The sequence below is a fragment of the Eschrichtius robustus genome, chromosome 13 (genome assembly GCF_028021215.1).
Source record: "Eschrichtius robustus isolate mEscRob2 chromosome 13, mEscRob2.pri, whole genome shotgun sequence".
NCBI classification, from domain to species: Eukaryota; Metazoa; Chordata; class Mammalia; order Artiodactyla; family Eschrichtiidae; genus Eschrichtius; species Eschrichtius robustus.
This window is the reverse complement of record NC_090836.1, coordinates 70,030,549-70,051,642: the sequence shown is the minus strand read 5'-3', so window position 1 is coordinate 70,051,642 and position 21,094 is coordinate 70,030,549. Positions and strand designations below refer to the sequence as shown.

Below are 21,094 nucleotides of genomic sequence, written 5' to 3'. Positions count from 1 at the left end.
AACAGTTAAGTAGAACAGTTAAGGATACAGTAACTTAGATTGGAGAATAAGGAAAAAAAGTGTTTGAAAGCAGTAGCAGTAGATGTTCTACATCTATCCATTCTTGAGCTTGTTGAGATCTATCATATGATACTATCAAAAACATAGTTGATTATTTCCACATGTAATTTAAGCAATTATTTTCTTTAGTATAAATTGTATATGTATATATACATATATGTAAATATATAAATATATATTTCATAAATCATTCTAACAAATCTTTTCAAAATTGCTTCTCTCTTTAAAATTCAGTATTCCTAATCTGAAGAAGTTACTTTTAAAATGAAACCAATTCAGTGAATTGACCATTTCAAACTCTTGTCACAAGACCTTTAATGGCACCATATTTGCCCTCTTTAAGTTGCCATTTACTCTTCAAAAGGGCAGTGTCTCAGTAGGTCATAGTATGTGGTAAAGCTGCCTTTCTGCGAGTTATTTCGCTACAGATCTCATTTAAGAAAGTGACAAAAACAACAACAAGAACAACAAAACGGAGATGAAAACCACACAGAAATAATGAGAGTAAGTAAAATATAAAGGTCCTATTCTTAAAAAATTGAGTTCTCTATAGTTTCATTTTTTGCCGTAATCACAATGCAGGTTCAGACAACTGATAAAACTCTGAGTACCATACCACAGTGGTCATTTGTTGGCACTTGGTATCTAAGGAAGTAACAGTTGATAATAAGACAAAGACTGAGACATTCTGTAGCATACACATTTTTTTCCCTCTCTTAAAGATGTCATTCTTTTCAGCTCGCTTCTAGGGTTTGTTAGCAAAGATGTTACAGCAATATATTTAAGCAAATTCTTCTCAAGCTGATAAAGGGAAACTCCTGATTCTGACATTATCTAGTGACAAGAAGTTTAACATTATAACAACTCAGTCTGGGAAAATAACGTCATCCAGAATGACACAGACTCTCCTTGACCAAAGAAGACATTCCTCTGAGTCCTCTTTTTGACTAGGCCTCATCCTTGGGTCTTTTCTTAGGCCTGCCTAGGCCAGCTGTAGCAAGAATTCTGCTAAGTTAATTTAGCGAGAATCCCCCCACCCTCGCTATCTGATCATACTGGCTTGCCTTCAGCAAGAATTCTGTAAGTTGGTTTACCAAGAATCCTCCTACCCTTGAGGTCCCTTCTTAGTAATTTTCCATCCACTGACCACCCCCTGCTGTCTCTGCTGTATGCAAGGTTGAACCTGATCTCTCTCCCTTATTTCCATAGTCATGACACTTATCACAATAGTCCTGAATAAAGTATTCATTACTATTTTTAAAAGCATTGGGGACTTCCCTGGTGGTCCAGTGGTTAAGACTCTGCGCTTCCACTGCATGGGGCACAGGTTCGATCCTTGGGTGGGGAAGTTCTGCGTGCCGTGTGGTGTGGCCAAATAAATAAATAATTTTTTTAAAAAAGCATTGGAATGATTTTTTTTTCTTTAACAAAGACACAGGACTTTCAAGAAGAAATTAATCTATCAATCTTCTAATTTTTCAGGATCTGCCCAACTTTTACTTGTCTTTAGGGTAAAGTAAAATATAATTTTATCTGTAGATGTAAATGAGAGTTCAGGTAGATAACAAAGAGTTAGGAGTAGAAGAAAGGTAAGAAAATAGAAGAAAGAGGAGTGGAATGTTACAGGAAAATCAGAAGAGGGAGGGGATAAAGAATCATACACAAACACGGCTTTTTGTTAATGTTTCAGTTATATTTACAAAAAACATGGCCCCATAAGACCAATCAAGGATGAGAAACATAAATGTCTGAAATAGAAATGCGGGAGAAATTTTATATACAATGGAATACTACTCAGCCATAAAAAAGAATGAAATAATGCCATTTGAAGCAACATGGATGGACCTAGAGATTATCCTACTAAGTGAAGTGAGTCAGAAAGAGAAAGACAAATATCATGTGATATCACTCATATGTGGAATCTAAAATATGACACAGATGAACTTATCTACAAAACAGAAACAGACTCCCAGACATAGAGAACAGACTTGTGGCTGCCAAAGGGGAGATGGGGTCGGAGGAGGGATGAATTGGGAGTTTGAGACTAGCAGATGCAAACTATTATATTTAGAATGGATAAACAACAAGGTCCTACTGTATAGCACAGGAAACTATACTCCTGTGATAAACTATAATGGAAAAGAATATAAAAAAGAAAGTCTATATGTGTAGAACTGAATCACTTTGCTGTACAGCAGAAATTAACACATTGTAAATCAACTATACTTCAATAAAAAAAATTAAAAAAAAAAAAAAGAAATGAGAGAGGCCAGCTGTGGAAATAACCAAAGGGGATTATGAAGAATGTGGTGACTGGGGGTGAGGGAAGGTCATATCCTTCTCATGGTAGCAGCCACTGGTCCACCCTAGTTGCTATTCCCAGGTAGGAACATGGGCCAGTGTGGTTAGATTAGCTGAGTTCAAAACAAAACAAAACAAAACAAAACAAAACAAAACAAAACAGGAATCTAGTTTCTCCGGAAGAAAAGGGACTAAAAGTAATTTTAGTGTGTGGCCCCACAGTTCAAACAATTATAGCTATAAATCGATGCAAAGGATACCCTCACAAAGAAATGTGAGTAAAAACAAACACGTTTGGAATCAGAGAACATAATTAAGTGGAATTCCCCAAAGTTTTTGATGTTTCTCAACCCTAAAGTATTCAGGCTGATTTTCTTTATAGCCAAGAGCCACGTAAGTTCCTGCCCATGTCACACCCCTTCATCCTTTTCTGGTTGTGAATCTAAAACACACACACAACACATACATACGTTTTCAAAAAATAGTGCTCAAACGTGATTGCATGTGGATTGTGATGAATAACAATACCCCAAGGATGGAAAAACTGTAAATTCAGTTGAGCCCAAATATCTGATCCCAGTCTAGGCGACAACTAGCCCACATCAACAGCTAGTAAACAAGTGGATTATACTAACGATCTTTGTCTTCTAAGCACGAAGAATTATACAGATGATAAACAAAAACAGTAACCACTTCAGAAATACATGTTTTCTGGTTTATCTAACATTTTCGAAACAGAAGTATAACACAAAGCAACAACAATGTAAGCAGAGAGAAATGAATGCACCAAAAACTCGACTTTGTAACTTGCTAGGAGAAAAGCAACATTTGAATAATTTGGAAAGAAGATCTACAGTAGAAAGGAGTTTGAAGACAGATATGAGTGTCTTCTCATATCTAAAATTGGGGCTAAAATCGATCCTGGCATAACTGAAGCTCTTAGGGAAGTGAGCATCTACTTTGCTGAACTCAGACATGAAGGATTAGATACTTGATTTCCACGGCTGTGTGCATAAATGTCCATAACATCAAAAGGATTGAGCTTATTTATGAACTGAAGTAGAATTAGGGTTTGTTGACTTAATTGGGTATGTGTGAATAACCAACAGTTTTTGTTTCAATGATATCTCTGGGCTCTTTTAATAAAACCAGGTAAAATATAGAGGGAAACTAATGGCAATTTCTCTCTTGATGGAAACCTATTTATTCTGGGTTTGTCAACTTACCTTATTTTTGACTGTAAAATATATAGACGTATTTGAAACTGAAATGACTAGTGAGAGTGGGAAATATATTTACAATATTAAAATGCATTTTACTCATAAAGTCAATCTGGTGATTCTGGGATCCATATATTATTAATGCCTGAGAGTCAAGAGACACATAGTATGTAATTTTCCCACATCACAGAAGCCTGTGGAAAGTTTTGGAAAAGGCCATATGTTTTTTCCTCCATTTACAAGCAGAAATGTGGTTTAACTGCTTCCCAGACAAATTATTATTTACCCTACCATTTTTTTTTTTTTCCCCAGTGAGATGGCAATCTCAGCAATTTCCCCCACCAAAATCCCCTATATGGTCAAATCTGAATCTGTCCTGTTTAACTGAATTTCATGGTCTCTTGTTTTAATTAGGGCTGAGGAATATCTTCCCCATCAGAAAATAACTATAATTCAGAATATTTTCTCTCTCTTCTATCAGAAGGTAATTCTTCCATCAGAAGTTAATTCTTACCCTTTCCCCCCGGATTCTAGTCTTAGTGGTTATTTCTACTGCATAGCCACCTCTCCCTACCCTATCCCACAACCATATTTACCATAAAAAGGGTAGTCCAAGTTGAAAGGAATATATTGTAGAATCTATGTACTAGCTCATAACACAGCTGCACTCTCTTACAGTAAGCTCATTTCTTTGAATCTCATATTTCTCATTTGCTCTTTGACATATAATCATTGCCAAAGAGCCCCAAATGCATAACATCAGCTTTGATTTTATAATAATACTCTGAAATAATTTATGTTCTAAGTGCCCAGGAAAGGTATAATGCATGTATGTAATTTTCTATTGGACAGTCCAATCCTTGGAACACATTCCCCTTGAATTCATATGCAATGGATGTGCACTGGAAAACATTTATAAAATATTATACATACTAGAAATATAAAGGGTGAATACAACAATCAGTGTAAAAGTCAGAGAACTGGATCAAAACTAGAAGCAATCGACCAGTGATTTCAGAACTTCACTGAGAATTATCACAAGATGACAAAGGGCTTAAGGCCAGAATTTCTCCTGGCACTTACTGATCATATATAGATGGTACAGACCTATGGCAAATATTATCTACTGCCTGGCCTGGCATGTTCAGCTCTATCCACAGGCTTTTGGCTTCAAATTCTGCCCTTTTTGCCACAGGACCAACGGACAGCCAAATAAAGATGACAGTAGTAAATTACTACCTACACATGCTCTATTTCTAATTTTTTTTTTTTTCATCCTTATATCTTCATAGTCTACTTTTTCTTTTTCAGTCCCTGGGGAGGAAATAATCCTTTAAGATCTTCTATATTTCCTTTGCTTTCCCCTCTACTTGGACACATTTTAAATCTCATATTTAAACACACACACATACACATACCCTCTAACACCTATTTTTAATATTTAATAAACACATACTTAACCCATATCACTTGCATGAAACTGAACTCATGAAGGTAGCCCGTCATCTTATCCTTTGAAGTCAAAGGACTTTCTCAGGCCTTGTTTTTCTTTCCTGTTTAACAGCAGTGGAAATTGCTCACCAATGTTGATTTCTACATCCTATTGTTGTCTTATGCCTTCCTTACCCTATATTCCCAATACAGTGAGTTTTCCCACTATGGCTGTGAAATGGGCTCTCTTCTCTCCTTTTGTACTTTCCCTCCCTCGGTGATCTTATCCTCTCCTTTGGTACGATGCCGTTTCTGCAAATGACTCCTACATCTCTATGCCTAACAGTGGCCTTTCCCCCAACTGCCCACTTGATAGGAATGTCCCATAGAAAATTAGAATATCTTCCCTCTCACTTAGAATCTGCTCGGTTCAAACTTAACACTTTCTTCTTGAAATAAACACATTTTTTCTGTCCTATTTCTGTTTAGGGGATTTCTTTTTTTCCAAGTTACCTAAATTTAAAATTTTGGAACACTCATTGGGCCAATTAATTTTCCTAGTCATATCCTATCAAATAATATGCTTACTTTCCCTGCATGTTCTTTTCCACTCTACTGTGTTTCTGTACTTTAGGATCTATATTATGCCTTGTCCCTATATTATTCTTTTTCTTTTTAAAGAGAGAAGGCAAGTTGTTGTTGTTTTAAAATAAATTTTATTTATTTATTTTTGGCTGCGTTGGGTCTTTGTTGCTGCGTGTGGGCTTTCTCTAGTTGCAGCGAGCGGACTTCTCACTGTGGTGGCTTCTCTTGTTATGGAGCACAGGCTCTAGGTGCGTGGGCTTCAGTAGTTGTGGCTCGTGGGCTCTAGAGCGCAGGCTTGGTAGTTGTGGCGCACGGGCTTAGTTGCTCCGCGGCATATGGGATCTTCCCGGACGAACGCTCGAGCCTGTGTCCCCTGCATTGGCAGGCGGATTCTTAACCACTGCACCACCAGGAAAGTCCTGCCTATACTATTTCAATGACCTTTTATTTGGTTTTCTCAAAGCTGCATCTGTCATTTCTACTTTCCCAAATGAAACACACATTCTTCATCACATCAGATAAATGGCCATCCTAAATTACAACTTTCATTACATCATCCTGCTGAACACAATCCTGGAATACAAACTCCTCATTTTCCATATGGTATTCAATGCCTTTCATCTGGTTTTATATTATTTTTCAGTTCTATCTTCTCCCACTCTTCCTCTCTTCCCCCAACCGTGGGCAATATTAACCACATCTGCTTACTGTTCCTTGGGTATAGTACATGCTTTCTGAGCTCATGTCTTTGTTCATGCATATGCCTCTACCTGCCAGAATTCTCTCTTTTCTCCTCTTCCTGCTAAAAACTTCACCTATAAACCTCCAATCATTTCAAGATTCTCTAAGTTTGTCAACTGTGACTCAATGTCTTCTAGGATCAGTCCAGCTGAAAGTATTTTTTTTCTCCTGTGCACTTTTCCAGCACCTAGCTTCTGTCACTCACAGAGCACTTATTATACAGCATCTTTTACTGCCTTGAAGTATGAGGATTTGGATCCCTGGTTCTCTCCCTCACTTTCCCCCCGCATTATATAGTACATTTCTCAAGGTCAGGGTTAATTTTTCACAACTTGGAAATCCTACTGCACTTGGTGTAGAATTTTACACAATGTTAGAAGTTAATAATAATAAAAAAAAAAGTTGAATGAATTCAGACCAAAAACAATTACATGCAGAAAAATACAAAATATAAAGACATATAATTCCTCATTATTAGGAATTACCCTCTTCTAACTCTGGAATTTACTAAAAGCCAAGTAGAACTGGGTGACTTTGTACTATGCAAATTCCCCATTCTTCACATTTTATGGAAAATTTAAAAACCTATAAATTAATGCAGAATTTGGCTCACTTCCCACAGGAGGAACAAAACCGTTTCATTTTAATGTTCTCTCTAGTCCTCAAGAGTCAGCAGTTTTTGATGTGCATAAATGGGAGAGAAGACAGAGAAAAGTGTTGTCTTTTTAAAGCAACCTCCACAGAAAGATCAACTTTATTTATAAAAATGGAAAACTGAAAGTGGAAAAACTTAAAATGGCAATTTTGGTAAAGAGTTTTCCCACTACAAAAATGTTTCTCTAAATGTGCACTTAAATATATTTCTCTAAATGTGCACTTCAGTAAATGACGATGTATTCAATATCCCTGATCAAGAAACAATATGAGTCTAACATTTCAAGTTATATGTGCCTGCTAACTGACAAAGGATTAATCTCCAAAATATACAAGCATCTCATGCAGCTTAATATCAAAAAAACAAACAACCCAATCCAAAAATGGGCAGAAGATCTAAATAGACATTTCTCCAAAGAAGATATACAGATTGCCAACAAACACATGAAAGAATGCTCAACATCACTAATCATCAGAGAAATGTAAATCAAAACTACAATGAGGTATCACCTCACACCAGTCAGAATTGCCATCATCAAAAAATCTACAAACAACACATGCTGGAGAGGGTGTGGAGAAAAGGGAACCCTCTTGCACTGTCGGTGGGAATGTAAACTGATACAGCCACTATGGAGAACAGTATGGAGGTTCCTTAAAAAACTAAAAATAGAACTACCATATGACCCAGCAATCCCACCACTGGGCATATACCCTGAGAAAACCATAATGCAAAAAGAGACACGCACCACAATGTTCATTGCAGCACTATTTACAATAGCCAGGACATGGAAGCAACCTAGGTGCCCATCGACAGATGAATGGATAAAGAAGATGTGGCACATATATACAATGGAATATTACTCAGCCATAAAAAGAAATGAAATTGAGTTATTTGTAGTGAGGTGGATGGACCTAGAGTCTGTCATACAGAATGAAGTAAGTCAGAAAGAGAAAAACAAATATCGTATGCTAACACATATTTATGGAATCTGAAAAAAAAAAAACGTTCTGATGAACCTAGGGGCAGGACAGGAATAAAGACGCAGATGTAGAGAATGGACTTGAGGACATGGGGATGGGGAAGGGTAAACTGGGATGAAGTGAGAGATTAGCATTGACATATATACACTACCAAATGTAAAACAGATAGCTAGTGGGAAGCAGCTACATAGCACAGGGAGATCAGCTTGGTGCTTTGTGACCACCTAGCGGGGTGGGATAGGGAGGATGGGAGGGAGATGCAAGAGGGAGGAGATATGGGGATATATGTATACGTATAGCTGATTCACTTTGTTATACAGCAGAAACTAAAACACCCTTGTGGAGCAATTATACTCCAATAAAGATGTTAAAAAAATAAAGTTATATGTGCCTGCTAATTTAGATTTCTTTATTTTATCATTTGGTCACTGGAATTCTTTGAATATGAATAACCCTAAAAGTCAATTAATAATTTTCAAGTAAGTTGTATGGAAAAATAAGACTTCCGTAGAAGAAAAAAATATAAAGCAATTCATCATGGGACATACTGAAGAAATGGAATAGGTATTTTACTAAGAGAGGAATTCATCTCACAGATAATCAGCAATCTTCTTACTACAGTAAGTGGGTAGTACACAGGGTTGCAATAAAAAATTTTACTTCGCATAGTCATGATCTGACATGAGCACTGCTGAAAAATCCACAGAGGACCCCGACATACAGCTACAGACTGTTGTAGTTGAAACTAAACAACAGAAGAAAATGCTTTATGAAAAATAAGAATAAGATTAGGTTACCATGTAGACAAGAAAAATAGAAAAGATAGTGAAACTACTTAAACAGGGAATAAGAGTTGAGGTCTGTTTCCCATGTTCTCATATAAACAGGTAACTGAAATTTATTAAGTACAGGAATAACAAAGAATGTTTTTATGACAAAGGGAATAAACAGCTATGAGCAAGATAAATGTCAGATGGATGTTTTAATTTAGATCACATGCTAACTGCTAATAATTCATGACATGGGGCTATTGTTTAAATAGGTCTCTTCATTTCAGAATAGAAACCTGTGTTATTGTTAAGGTTTATATTTTATCAGTCTTGTCTTGGTGGCATCTTACTTGCCAAATTATGTACAGAAAACCAAACACAATTCATAAAACAGATTAGGGAAAGATCACATCTGTTGATCATCAACTGTAACATCATTTACTTATTGTTAAATACAGACTTCATATCTTATCCAAGTCTATAAAATACTTAATTTATTGTTACCAGATAAGAGAAATATCATGTGAATAAATGCATTTTTCAAAAGCAATCTGCGGCATGTTTATGAAGAAACTTTTTGGGGTTTCAGAAAAAGTGGCTTCGAGTTGGAGATTAAATATTGATTTTATGATTTGGCCAGTCTTTAAAATAAATAATCTTATAAGTCAGGTTTAAATCTTGTGGTGCCTCATTTTCTTTTTCATTTTTGAGGTCAGGTCAGAGAGTTCAGATAGCCCTTTTCTCCCTAATCCATTACAATGTGCTGAAGACGGCCATCTGATCAACCACTTAACAAAAATAAAAGTGACACTCAAGGGACTGCTACTCGATGAATAAAGGTTGAACTTACCATCATTTAGTATATATAATAAGAGCATTATATCATTCTATTAATCATTCTATTATTGAGTCTATCAATCAATTCTATTAATCAAAGAAGGGAAGGAAGGAAAGGAAAGGAAGGAAAGGAAGGAAAGGAAAGGAAAGGTAAGGAAAGGAAAGGAAAGGAAAGGTAAGGAAAGGAAAGGAAAGGTAAGGAAAGGAAAGGAAAGGTAAGGAAAGGAAAGGAAAGGAGGAAAAGGAAGGAAGTCAGTCAGTCAGACAAAAAATCCTGATTCCTGTCTTCAGTGAACTTATAAGTTTAAAGTCTCAAGTCCAACCCTTTTCTTAGAAATGCTACACAAGATGCCCAACTCGGGCATTTACAAAGCTGTGCCTCCTGCATACCTCCCCCTGCACCTCCTAATTTCCTTTTCCTGCTCCATTTTTCTCCAAAGCACTTATTGCTGTCAGACATACTATATATTTTATTTATCTGCTTCTGCTCTGTCTCCTCACCACTAGACTATATGCTCCTAAGGGGCAGAGACTCTTGTCAATTTTGTTCACTGCCGTGTATCCAGTGCCTGGAATAGTGTCCGGCACTTAATAGATGCTCAGTAAATATTTAATGAATAAATGAGAGGACCATTATTATTTTGTTTTTCTAGACTTCTGGCTTGCATTTTCTCTCTAGGATACAACTGCATTTTTTCCATCAAGCTTTCTCTTATACACACAGCAGCCTGGGTTACAATGTGATTCCACTTATTAGCTGTGATACTGGGTGAGTTATTCATTTCTCTGAATTCATTTCTCAAGAATTCACTTGAGGTACTTAGCATGATGCTTGACACATAGCAAGTGTTTAATAAATTTTAGTGCTTATCATTCTTACAACTATTAAATTATTTTCTTCTGTTGCAAACAGCTTACCGATTCTTAAAGTACCTCATAATTAATGAAACTGGGACATTTAGATTCAAGGGCTAAGGTTACATGTGGTTGAGTCTCTTGATCAAAAAGCTACTTCCTGTGTGGGTTGCTTTCAGGAAGCATTAACCCTCCCCTTGTTCCACACTGTATTTCAATTAGTTGATTATGTTCAGTCTTGTCTGCTACATTGTGTGGTCTTTTAGGGTATGAAATCTCTGTATCCTATCACAAAGCAGGTACTCTATAGACATTTGTCCAATAGATGAGTTACTGTAAAGAAATGGGACTGATTCCATTATTTGTAGTCCCATCACACGTGCACTTTCATTACTGTTTGAAAATTACATTTCTCAATAGACGGCGTAGATCTAGAGAGCAGGGTAGAGGTTTTACTGTTGCAGAGTGATGCAGAGCAGTGTGGATGAGAATAAAAGCAATGCCCTGGAATTCAATGATGTACTGTGAATAAAGAAGTGCTGAGAAGACCGATACAAAACCAGTTCTTATTCTCTCGTAAATGGTTACTCTATTTCAATAGCAATGATTTAATTTATGGAAGTGTGACTACCCAGGGAAAAATTCTAATAAAAAATACTTGATAAAGCTGAAAAGCATAGTTACTAGAAATGAGGACTGTGGAATAGGGAAGAGGCACACAGCTTGAGGTTTGACAACACGTAAGAATCAATGAGTTGTTAGGAAGTCCAAAGGTATGTAACACCACAGCAAAAATACTTTCAAAGAACTCATTTTAAAAGTCATCCAAATGCAAAATATCTAATAATGCTAAAACCTGTGTTCAAATGATAAAAATGTATGGTGCTTCACACAGGGTAGTAAATAGCAATTTGTACCTCTGGAAAAAGAAAGAAGCTTGAGACAGGCATATTTTATGGTTGAATCAGCCATTTAACACGTATTCAAAATAAGAGATCAGAGAGAAAAATACCAGTATCACAAGGCTTCTATGTCTAAAACTCTCACACGCTGTGAGTCCATCCCTTTGAATAATGCTTCTCATTAGGAAGGTACTTACATTAGGCCTCAGCTTGGCTGCCAGATCATAATACTTCTCGGCTGCTTCATTGAGGCTAGCCTGCCTGTTAAAGAAAACAAAAACAAAAACAAAAACTATATCATTTATTTTAAAATTTCAGATAGGTGAACAGAATCATTATGTAGCAAAATAATATTAACTTGTAAAAAATTACAATCATGCCAATCAAATAATAAGGTGACTAAGCAGAAAAAGATCAGTAAAAATTGAATGCACACAATGTATTTGTCATGATCTTTAAGGCATTGTAAATAATATCTCAACCTAATCCAACTCAGTAGGCATTATTTTAAATTTACACATTAGGAATTAGAAATGTTATTTTCCTTTTCCAAGCTAATGTAGATAGTATGTCACAGGGTTGGAATTCTCCTGCTTCAATATGATGTCCTAGAAAAATCTTAACTCTTAAAAATAAATTGTCAAGATTACTATTTAGTTGCTTTTGTTTTATGAAAATAGTAAACATTTTCAGGTTTTAGGAAAAAAAAAATCTATCTAGAAAGCTACTTTCTTTACAGTTCAGGAGGGGAACTTTCCATTGTGTGTAGTTTACCCAGAAAAAAAAAAAAAAAAAGGCCAGCCTCTCCCTCTCTTTGCTCTCTCGCCACCAGGGTGGGTACATGAAGTAGCCTCAGCTAATGGGATGTTCTTGCTTAGGACTTTCATTCCTGAGCAAATGACAGAAAGATGAGAGGATGGCTAGAATTTGCTCACAGTGACAGTGGTAGAGGCAACGGGGCTATATCCTGGTCAGAGTCTTCCTGTAAAGAACTGCTATTGGATGTCCTGTTTCTTTGCAGGAAGAGTCTGGGGCTACTTTATTTGCTGCCAGTTCAAGCTATGTCTTCCAGTCTATAGTGAATTCTGTAGTTCCCACAGCCTTCAAATAACTACAGTCAGTTTTTCTTAATTACTACCAAATACCATGAGTGGCACAGGTGACTTATACAAATAAGGTGCAGACTAAACTTTATAGATAAGTTTGTGCACTGTCTATTCTTGCAATTCACAGCAAACTCCTTGGTTCAGCCAATTGGTTAACAGAAGAAATCAAATCTCTTGAGTCCCAAAGAAGCCCAGCCAATTAGCCATCAAAACATTATGCTTTTTGATCATGCCATGCTGCTTTCTGAAAACCTTCCAAGATGGTAGATAATAAAAGCCAGAAGCTCTTGCAGGTTATACTGTACTCTGGTGACCACATTTGTGTAGAAAAGAAATGCTATAGAAAAAGGACAAATTCAACTTCAGATGATGTGTATAGCACAACTATAGTGTGAACAATAGTAGTTAAAGCCGTGCGGTCCTGCAGTTAAAATGGAGTCTTCTCTTGAAACTGTGATGTGAAGAACCTTTTGAGACAAGAAGATTGCAAAGAGGTCAGGAATAAAGAGGAGAAACAAAAATTAACTTTCTCAATTAGAAAACCACTTCTCTCTTTAAAAGAGAAGGCAAACTAGCCATACCTATAAAATTGAATTTGCACTTTGGTCAAGCCACATAAAAACTATAAAGACATATGGCATGCAACCATATAAACTACAGGACTAAGTGAAGATAACATTTCTCTGGAGAGCAGGACATATTTTTCTAATTTTTAAAGGAAAAATAATTAGAAACACTGCTATTTTTAATGGGGTTATAGAGAAAGTAAAAGTCCTTGACTTAAGACTCTACTGGACTTACGACATGTTACAAAGTGCTGTTGCAATTTATATTCTCATAAACGTTGAAGTTCAATTTCAATATGTCAAGAAAAGTACTTCAGTCTGGTATGAAACAGTAAAAATTCTCTCGCTAGGGTATTTAATGAAGGTTCCCTAAACCAAACTATAGAATCACTTTGGTTCAGATTCATTTGGAAATTTGAACCAGAATTCATTAGATCATGCCCTGGAAAGGTTTTCTCCAGAGGAAAATAAAAGGCATGGAGTACGAAATTAGAGTAACTTAATTCTACAAAGAAGTAAGTTACTTTGAAGCAAGATCAACCAATAGATGTCTAACATGGAAAGTATGGTGACCATTAATATTCACCTTTATGGACATTCAGATTCATGAGGTAGATAAGGATCAGAAGAGAAACTCAGGAATTCACTAGGTAAAATGCCTTTAAAATAATAATCAATGCAATTGAAAAAAAGGTTTTTTCCCCCTAAAAAGGTTATTAGTTTTTCAAGTCTTCACTGTCTTCAGTCTTTTTAATTCCCAAAGGAAATATCTAGTTTAGAAGACATAGTTTCTTAAGCTAAAAGTAGAATTGATGATATTCTAATGAAATAAGAAAATACAAACAGAATTTATTATATTTGTCATATAACTGTGAAAATTAATTTTGCCTCTAGGACTTTTCTTCTAATATTAAACGGATTTTACTGACTACTAGGCACTTATGGCAACACATGGAAAACTGTAGGGAAAAGAGTATGTCAGTTCTACCCACTGAATCTTCCTGTATATCCTTGTTTTACTCTCTATAGAGAAAACTCATGAGGAGCTGTCCAATGTCTACTTTATGGTGTAAGCTGTACTGCATACTCCCCCCTCTGCAAGAAGCATCCTGGGAGTACTTAATAAATCTTAATGCAAAAATGATTGAATCATTAGTCAACATTTGAAAACTGAGGAAATTAGCAATATCCTGCCAGTTGCTTAGGGGATTCTAGTAAACACCCTAGAACCTCAACCACTGGATTGTTAGAGATTGATTACAGGACTCAGGTTCCAAAGACTATTGGGATCAAACTATTTAAAGAAGCTGATAAAATATACTTTTCCTGAATACCCATATTTCTTTTCTTTGTTCACTATTTCTTTTCTGAGATAGTAAATTCTCTATGTATCACTTACAAAATTCCATGGATTGATTACGCTATTTTCCAGTTTCAACAATATTATGAATCTATTGCTATTATTGCTATTATTAACCACATTTCAAAGATGGTTAAAATGAGGCTTAGAGAAGCTGACAGTCCCCCAAGGCAACGCAGCTGGTAAGTGGTTGAGCTCAGAATCAAGGGCTCTAAAATAAAATATCTGAATCACAGGATCATGCTGCTATCTTTGTGAGAGCCGGATGTATCAGAATGACATATGGTACATTGTTCTGCGGCAGATGACCACAACAATTCTTACATCAAATACTAAGAAAGCAATAAAACATGCTTTTTGATTATTATGCTTAATTAAAAGCGATGATTTAAAGTAAGGAATGAGAAAAAAAAAAAAAAGAAAAGGGGAGAATATGGAGAATATTTGCAATGACAGGTTTTACTTCCTTCCAATTCTAACTTCCAAACTGATAGAAGTGAACTTCACCAGACCCAGCTGAGCAGAGGATAGTTTTAAGAACAAACAGTGAAATGCACTATAGTATTTTGCCGCATGTACTTCACCCTCTCCCATAAAGGAGGGGAAGAGTAGGAATTCAGGGGAAAGGCAAGGAAATAGGGAATGAGAAAAAGCAAGAAGAGTATTTGGATACTTACTTTCTTACCCCCCAAATCTCCTATTTTGGGGGGCAGTGGTCACAATTAGACAGAGAAGGGGACCATAAGTTTCCCACGTGTCCAAGTAGAAGACTCAGAAGGTGAGTAAAGGGGAAAGTAGTTGGCCCTGCCAAGAGATCTCCCAGGCCGTATGTGGACAACCTTGTGTTCTGGCCACAATATACTTTACAAAAGCCAGGAATGAGATGGTAAGAAAAATTACTCTTACCAGGAAACTACACTGGGTCCAGATGGGTGACTACCCTCATCTAACATGTCACCCTGAGTCAACATAATGTCCCTTATCTAGAGAATAAAGATTAAATCACCATGCCAACAATAGACATCAATTGGAGACTGATACAGTGGCTCCTTTCTTATTAACTCCTGTCCATCACATATGTAAGGCCCTCTCCCTCTGCATATTATCTGTGGCCTCTCAGGGCCACAAAAGGTAAGGAGGTAGAAAAAGCCAGATGGTATTTGTAAACTAGACTATGAAGCCAGATGGTATTTGTAAACTAGACTATGAAGTCAAGTCTTCCTTGACTTCTGAAGAAATCACTGGGTTGCGCTGATTATATTTTTAAAGTCTTTAGATTCAGTTTTTCTGCCGTCAGTGAAAAAGTAGGTTCAGAGCGAAAACAAATAGTAACAAAAGTCACAAACAAATGTCATCATTTGATTACTACAGAATTCCATTTTTGCACATGGGACTATGAAACTTACATCTGTTAAAAAATATAGAAATATATTTCATACAGCTAATTCTTCTCTCTGGTATTATTTTATGACACAAAAGTGTCTTTTGGAACACAGGTTTAGGGCCCAATATTCTTACAAGAAAAGATATATAAAAGAAATTTGGGAATCAATTACGTTATGAAACAACTTAATATACCCCGTAAAATGTTTGAGGAGATTCTGATTAAAAGAATCATTTGTAATTACCTACATTTTTATGTATTCTGTGGTAAATTATAAATTACTTCCTTGAAAAAATGTAGAAAATTAAAACTCAAGTAGCATTTAGAAGACTCTCTTTAACTACAATTATTAATGGTTGTGAATTGTCAGTTTTGAATTAAACTTATTTAATATGGACGATACCCACTGTTTGACTCATACGAAGGACAATATTTTATTTAAGTCTTGGTGATCATTTTCAAGGATAACTTATGAGGATTTTTTTTTAAACTAGAGAGCTGTTTGTTCCTGTATCGTGAAAGTAAGGTGAAACGGTAGCTGATGTTCCTGTGTTCTTGCCAACTTGCTAAACTTACACTTAGCTTTAAGTTACTCAAAGCAGAGGTAAATTTTAATTCTAGTTGATAAACTGTACAGTAGTAATAGAAGTAGAACTGAAATAAACAAGGACATAAAAATGTATGGAAAATCTTAAAATAGCAAAACCAGAGTCACATATATGTAAAAATAATGGAGTAGAAAAAAAATCTTGTAATGAAACTCCTAGAATAAATTATTTATGATCATCAAGGCTTCTTAAATGAAAACTTCTCAACCAAGACATCAAAAAATGGCTTCATGACCTGTAGGCATCTGTCTCAATACTAAATATAAAGGATAGAGAGGCATAGTGGAAATGTAGCAATAACAGAGGAAAAGACTATGCTGCCGGTGTAAGTTTTACAAAATGATTCCTTGAAGTTAGATATTTCTTGATGTCCCATAAGAATTTGAGCCCATCATTTCATGGCCTCAAATCTTTGAGGGCTGCTAAGGACAGGTTAAGCTTATATCTGGAAAGATTACATAATGAAATGTACTGGAAAAATTAAAAGGAAGGAAATGTGTATCCGTAATGTCCACTATAATATTCCTATATAGTAAATTACTACTTATGTTCAAGTTGTCATGCTTGGCTGGGGAGCAGGGGTTGAGAGGGATGACAAGAGGAAAGGCAAACTAGAACTTCCTTGCAGGAGTGGTCCAAGAACCAACATCATAAGCAACACCTGTGACTTGTTAGAAGAGTAAAACCTCAGGTACCACCCACACACTCTAAATCAGAACATGTGATGTAACAAGATCCCTGAGTGATTCACATGAACATTCATGTTGGAAAGGCACAGAGTAGGAAGGTACCTACCTTTAACCTCATCTGCCACACCCCTTTGCTTTAAAGACCTTACATCCCACTATAACCTAGTTGAAATAGGCCCCTCTTGACCAAAAGTTGGCAGTAATGTACAATTTATAAGTAGAAAACCCAATAACTTTTTGAACGGTCTTCGCTAATTTGGGAAGTGTTAAAGAAGAAAGCATATTACTCACAAGGTCTTGGATATATGTATATATATCTCCAACATCCAACGTATGTGTACATGTGTGTGTGTGGGTGTACATTCACAATCTGCTTTGAGAAAATAATCTGATTTTTTCCCTTTATTCCTTAACGTCTATTTTATGTCATTTCCAGTGAAATTATTTGAGAATGAAAATTGAAAGATAATTTTTTTCTCATATATTCACTCTGCTCTCTAGAAATTAGGGAAGCAATGGGAACCAGTTGGTACAGTACAGTTTTGCTTTTCTTACTACCTTAGGAAGCACTTGGGCCCTTAGGCCTAGATAAAAAGAAACTGCACACTTATCTCAGCAGTGTGTCCTTCGTCAGACAATATACCATGATGGTATGTCTAAAAACTTAATGTTCCTTTGAGAGTACAAACTTGGAGTTCTCTCTCCTATGACTATATACCTACTTTCTAAAATTTACCACAAAGGGATAATCTAATAATACTGGAAGGATCTTACTATTTAGGATTTACACATTTGAAAACCTGTTACTCTCTATAAATCCTTTTTCCATCAATAAATTCAGGAATCACAGCTTCTAGGTAATCACCCAGTTATAAAGCTATGAGGGAGCCAATGTGACACAGTGAAAACAGTATTAAACTTGGCAAGAATATGATAAGTTTAAATCCCAGCTTTACCAAGTATGGGAAATACCAACTCTCTTTGAGCCTCAGCATCTTCATCTGTAAAACGGGAATATTAGTGTCTATTTCATATATGTGAAATTATAATTAAGAGGGTGACATATACAATGCAAAATACGGTGCTAGGTAGACAGGAGATATTTGAATAAATGCTACTTTTTTTCCTTCATTATCCTGTAAATGGATTTAAAAAAAGAAAATAAAAGAAAAAAACAACTTTCCACCAGAGCCCATGAATGCTGTGAATGAGTTAAATTTGTTTTCAGTGCCTCAAGACTTCCTCTCAGGTGTCAAATACCTTTGTGCACTTTCTAGCTTCCAGGTCTGGGAGAACACTGAATAAATCCATTCATACAAAGTGTTTCTAACAGAATAATTGATTCAATACTTTCCTCTTATAACTCTATAGACATAACTCTACTGAGTTTTAGTATTTTAAATTCCTTTGATATTTTCCTTTGATGATAACCAATCTGCTTTTTTTTAATGCTCTCATCTGGAAATATCCAGTACTTTTTCCATTTTATTTGAAGTACTAAAAATGTCAACACGTGTAGTCAACCGTTCATTATGTGAGGCCTTCAACATCTGTGATCACCCTCCCTGGAAATATATTTAGTAATTAGCCACAGTGTGCATCCTCTCTTCCCAAACAAGGCAGAAGCCAAAAATTCCCTCATCTTCCAACTTTCTTCCAGCCAAGGCATCAGTACATGACTCAGGTTCCGTCAATCAGATGCAACCTCAAGAGAATCAAAATCAAAAGTAAGTATAATGGGTAGGCAGCTGCACTCAGAAGACTCATCTTCTAATGAATGTGGTGCTTGCTCTTCTTGGTTCCTTGTGGGTGATGGTGGCAAAGCTTTGGATTCTAAAAGCTGCTGAGCCCCAAGGAAAGCTAGGTGGTGGAAATTATTTCTGCCTATGTAGAGCACTCTCAAGCCTATGGGAGAGTCTGTGGGCTATAGAATTCTCTACAATAAATCCTGTTTCTGCTTAAACTGGCAAGAGTGGATTCTTTAGTTTGCAACTAAAAATGGTGACCCATGCAAGAAGACAAGTTTAGGAGTAGATCTATTTTCATTAATTTTGGTTTTAATATGATGATTAAAGACCTCCATCCTATCTTGGAAATTTTTTCTATTTGTTGATAATTGCTCATCTGCGCTATGTTCTCCTTCAGAAATTTTCTATTTATATTAACATTTATACAACAAATAAAATTATATATGTATATATGCCATATCTAACTACATACACATACATACAGCATAATTATATATACATATTTATATATACAGAGACAAAAGTATCACATATTACATAAACAATACCTATATACTGTACATGTATATATAACTATATATACATAGTTGTATACTAAAATTATATATATATAAATAAAATTACTAGTGTATATGTACTATTCTCAATCTATTTGTCAATCTTTTATCCTTTCAGTCATCATTTTCATGTCTTTAGTATTTTTCATTAAGTTCTGGGAAATATCTATAATTTCTATTTAAATTTCAATCTATCAATTTTACATTGCCTCCATTGTAGTTATAAACTCAGAGATCCTATTAATTGCTTAATCTCTTCTGATGTTATATGGCTCCTCTTTCCAACTATGTATTTTATTTTCACAGATATATTCTGATCAGTTAGGATAGGTTAGATTACACTGCGATAATAGACACATCCTAAATCTCAGTGAATTAAGACAAAATTTATTTTGCATTCATTCATCCTATCCAATGCAGGTGAGAAGGGAGGTTTGTCTCCCTTTGCTTATTTCTGGATCTATTTCCACAATTTCCAAGTCAGAAAAAGGGAAAAGCACTGACTCTTACAATTTGGGCTCAGAAATAACATACATCACGTTCACACACATTCAACGACCCAATAAGACCCAGGAAGGTCTTCAACTTGGAAGAAGGCAGGAAAGTGCAATCCGATTATGTTTCTTGAAGTGGGAAGGCCAAATATATTTGGTGAACAGAGTTAATACTTCCACCCCACACAGTGTTCTTGTGAATCACCTTGACAACAGGAATTAGAAATGTTCTAATTCTATAGAAAAAGATCTTTATCCATTACTGAGAATTAAAATGGGTCTGTTAGATATTTCTCCCATTTCAAGCCTCTTGAAGGTCCTAATAAGTTAAAGATTTGCCCCTTGATGGGCTCTTCCAAACTAGTCTCTTCTGGAGGAATGGTTTTTTTTTTTTCCTTTTTCTTTTTGGCTTTTGTGATAAGCAGTTTTTTTCTTATTAATAGATTCTTTGTGTCAATTCGTTGGGAATTACCCAAGGAAAGGGAAGTTAAATAAGTATGCTTCAAAGTATATCTTGAACCATAACAGTTCCTAAATTACTGATTTTGTATATTAGGTCAACCATTGATCCAGCTAACCAAGACACAGCCAGGGAGACATCTGCCCTTTCCCTCCCATCGAACTGATCACCAAACCTTGCCAATTCTGTCTCCTAAATATCTTAGGAAAGAACAGAGCTCTTGAAGGAAAAAAATTAATATCAAACTCAATTTACAACAATTTGGAAGCCCCAAGGGAAATGTTAGATGTAACGCTGAATAAGCAAAACTTGACAGCTAACCATTTTGATAAGGCTGCGTTCAAGGGAGAACCAATAACCTTTTTTATTCTTTTTAGCAAACAAAGTCCTACATGTTCTTGATTAGTAAGGAAAGAGGCTGGTGTTCAGCTTGCACAATAGGCATTCAAGAAATTGTTGAATTTGACAGAGCTAAAAAAATAAGTAAAAACATTCATACGGACTGCCACCAAGTTGAATAAGGATATGACCAGGTTGCTGTGGTCATACTCGCAATCAAGATAGGATGGCGCTGACTAAATGCAACTTAATGAGGAATGCAGACTGTAGAAAACTAGAGAGAATGTTCTGAAAAATAAATCCTAAAGATTTCCACGTCCCCAATGTATAACAAAAACTTTCCACTGGTCTCTAGCACTATGGTAACTAAGGAAAAGTTACAAGCTATATATTTAACAAGGACGTTTTTTGTAATGTTCTTATAACGAGTTTCCGTTGGTAGACCT

The 21,094-nt window shown here is 35.8% G+C and overlaps 1 protein-coding gene across 2 annotated transcripts in view; it reads right to left on the bottom strand.

The window, feature by feature from the left end:
- The window catches only part of TMTC2 (transmembrane O-mannosyltransferase targeting cadherins 2), an 892,687-nt gene that overhangs the window by 528,736 nt on the left and 342,857 nt on the right, over nt 1–21,094 (bottom strand). For both annotated transcript variants that reach the window (XM_068561154.1, XM_068561153.1), the window contains exon 12: nt 11,535–11,598. In XM_068561154.1, the coding sequence (XP_068417255.1) occupies nt 11,535–11,598 (64 nt within the window). The remainder of the gene's footprint in view (nt 1–11,534; nt 11,599–21,094) is intronic.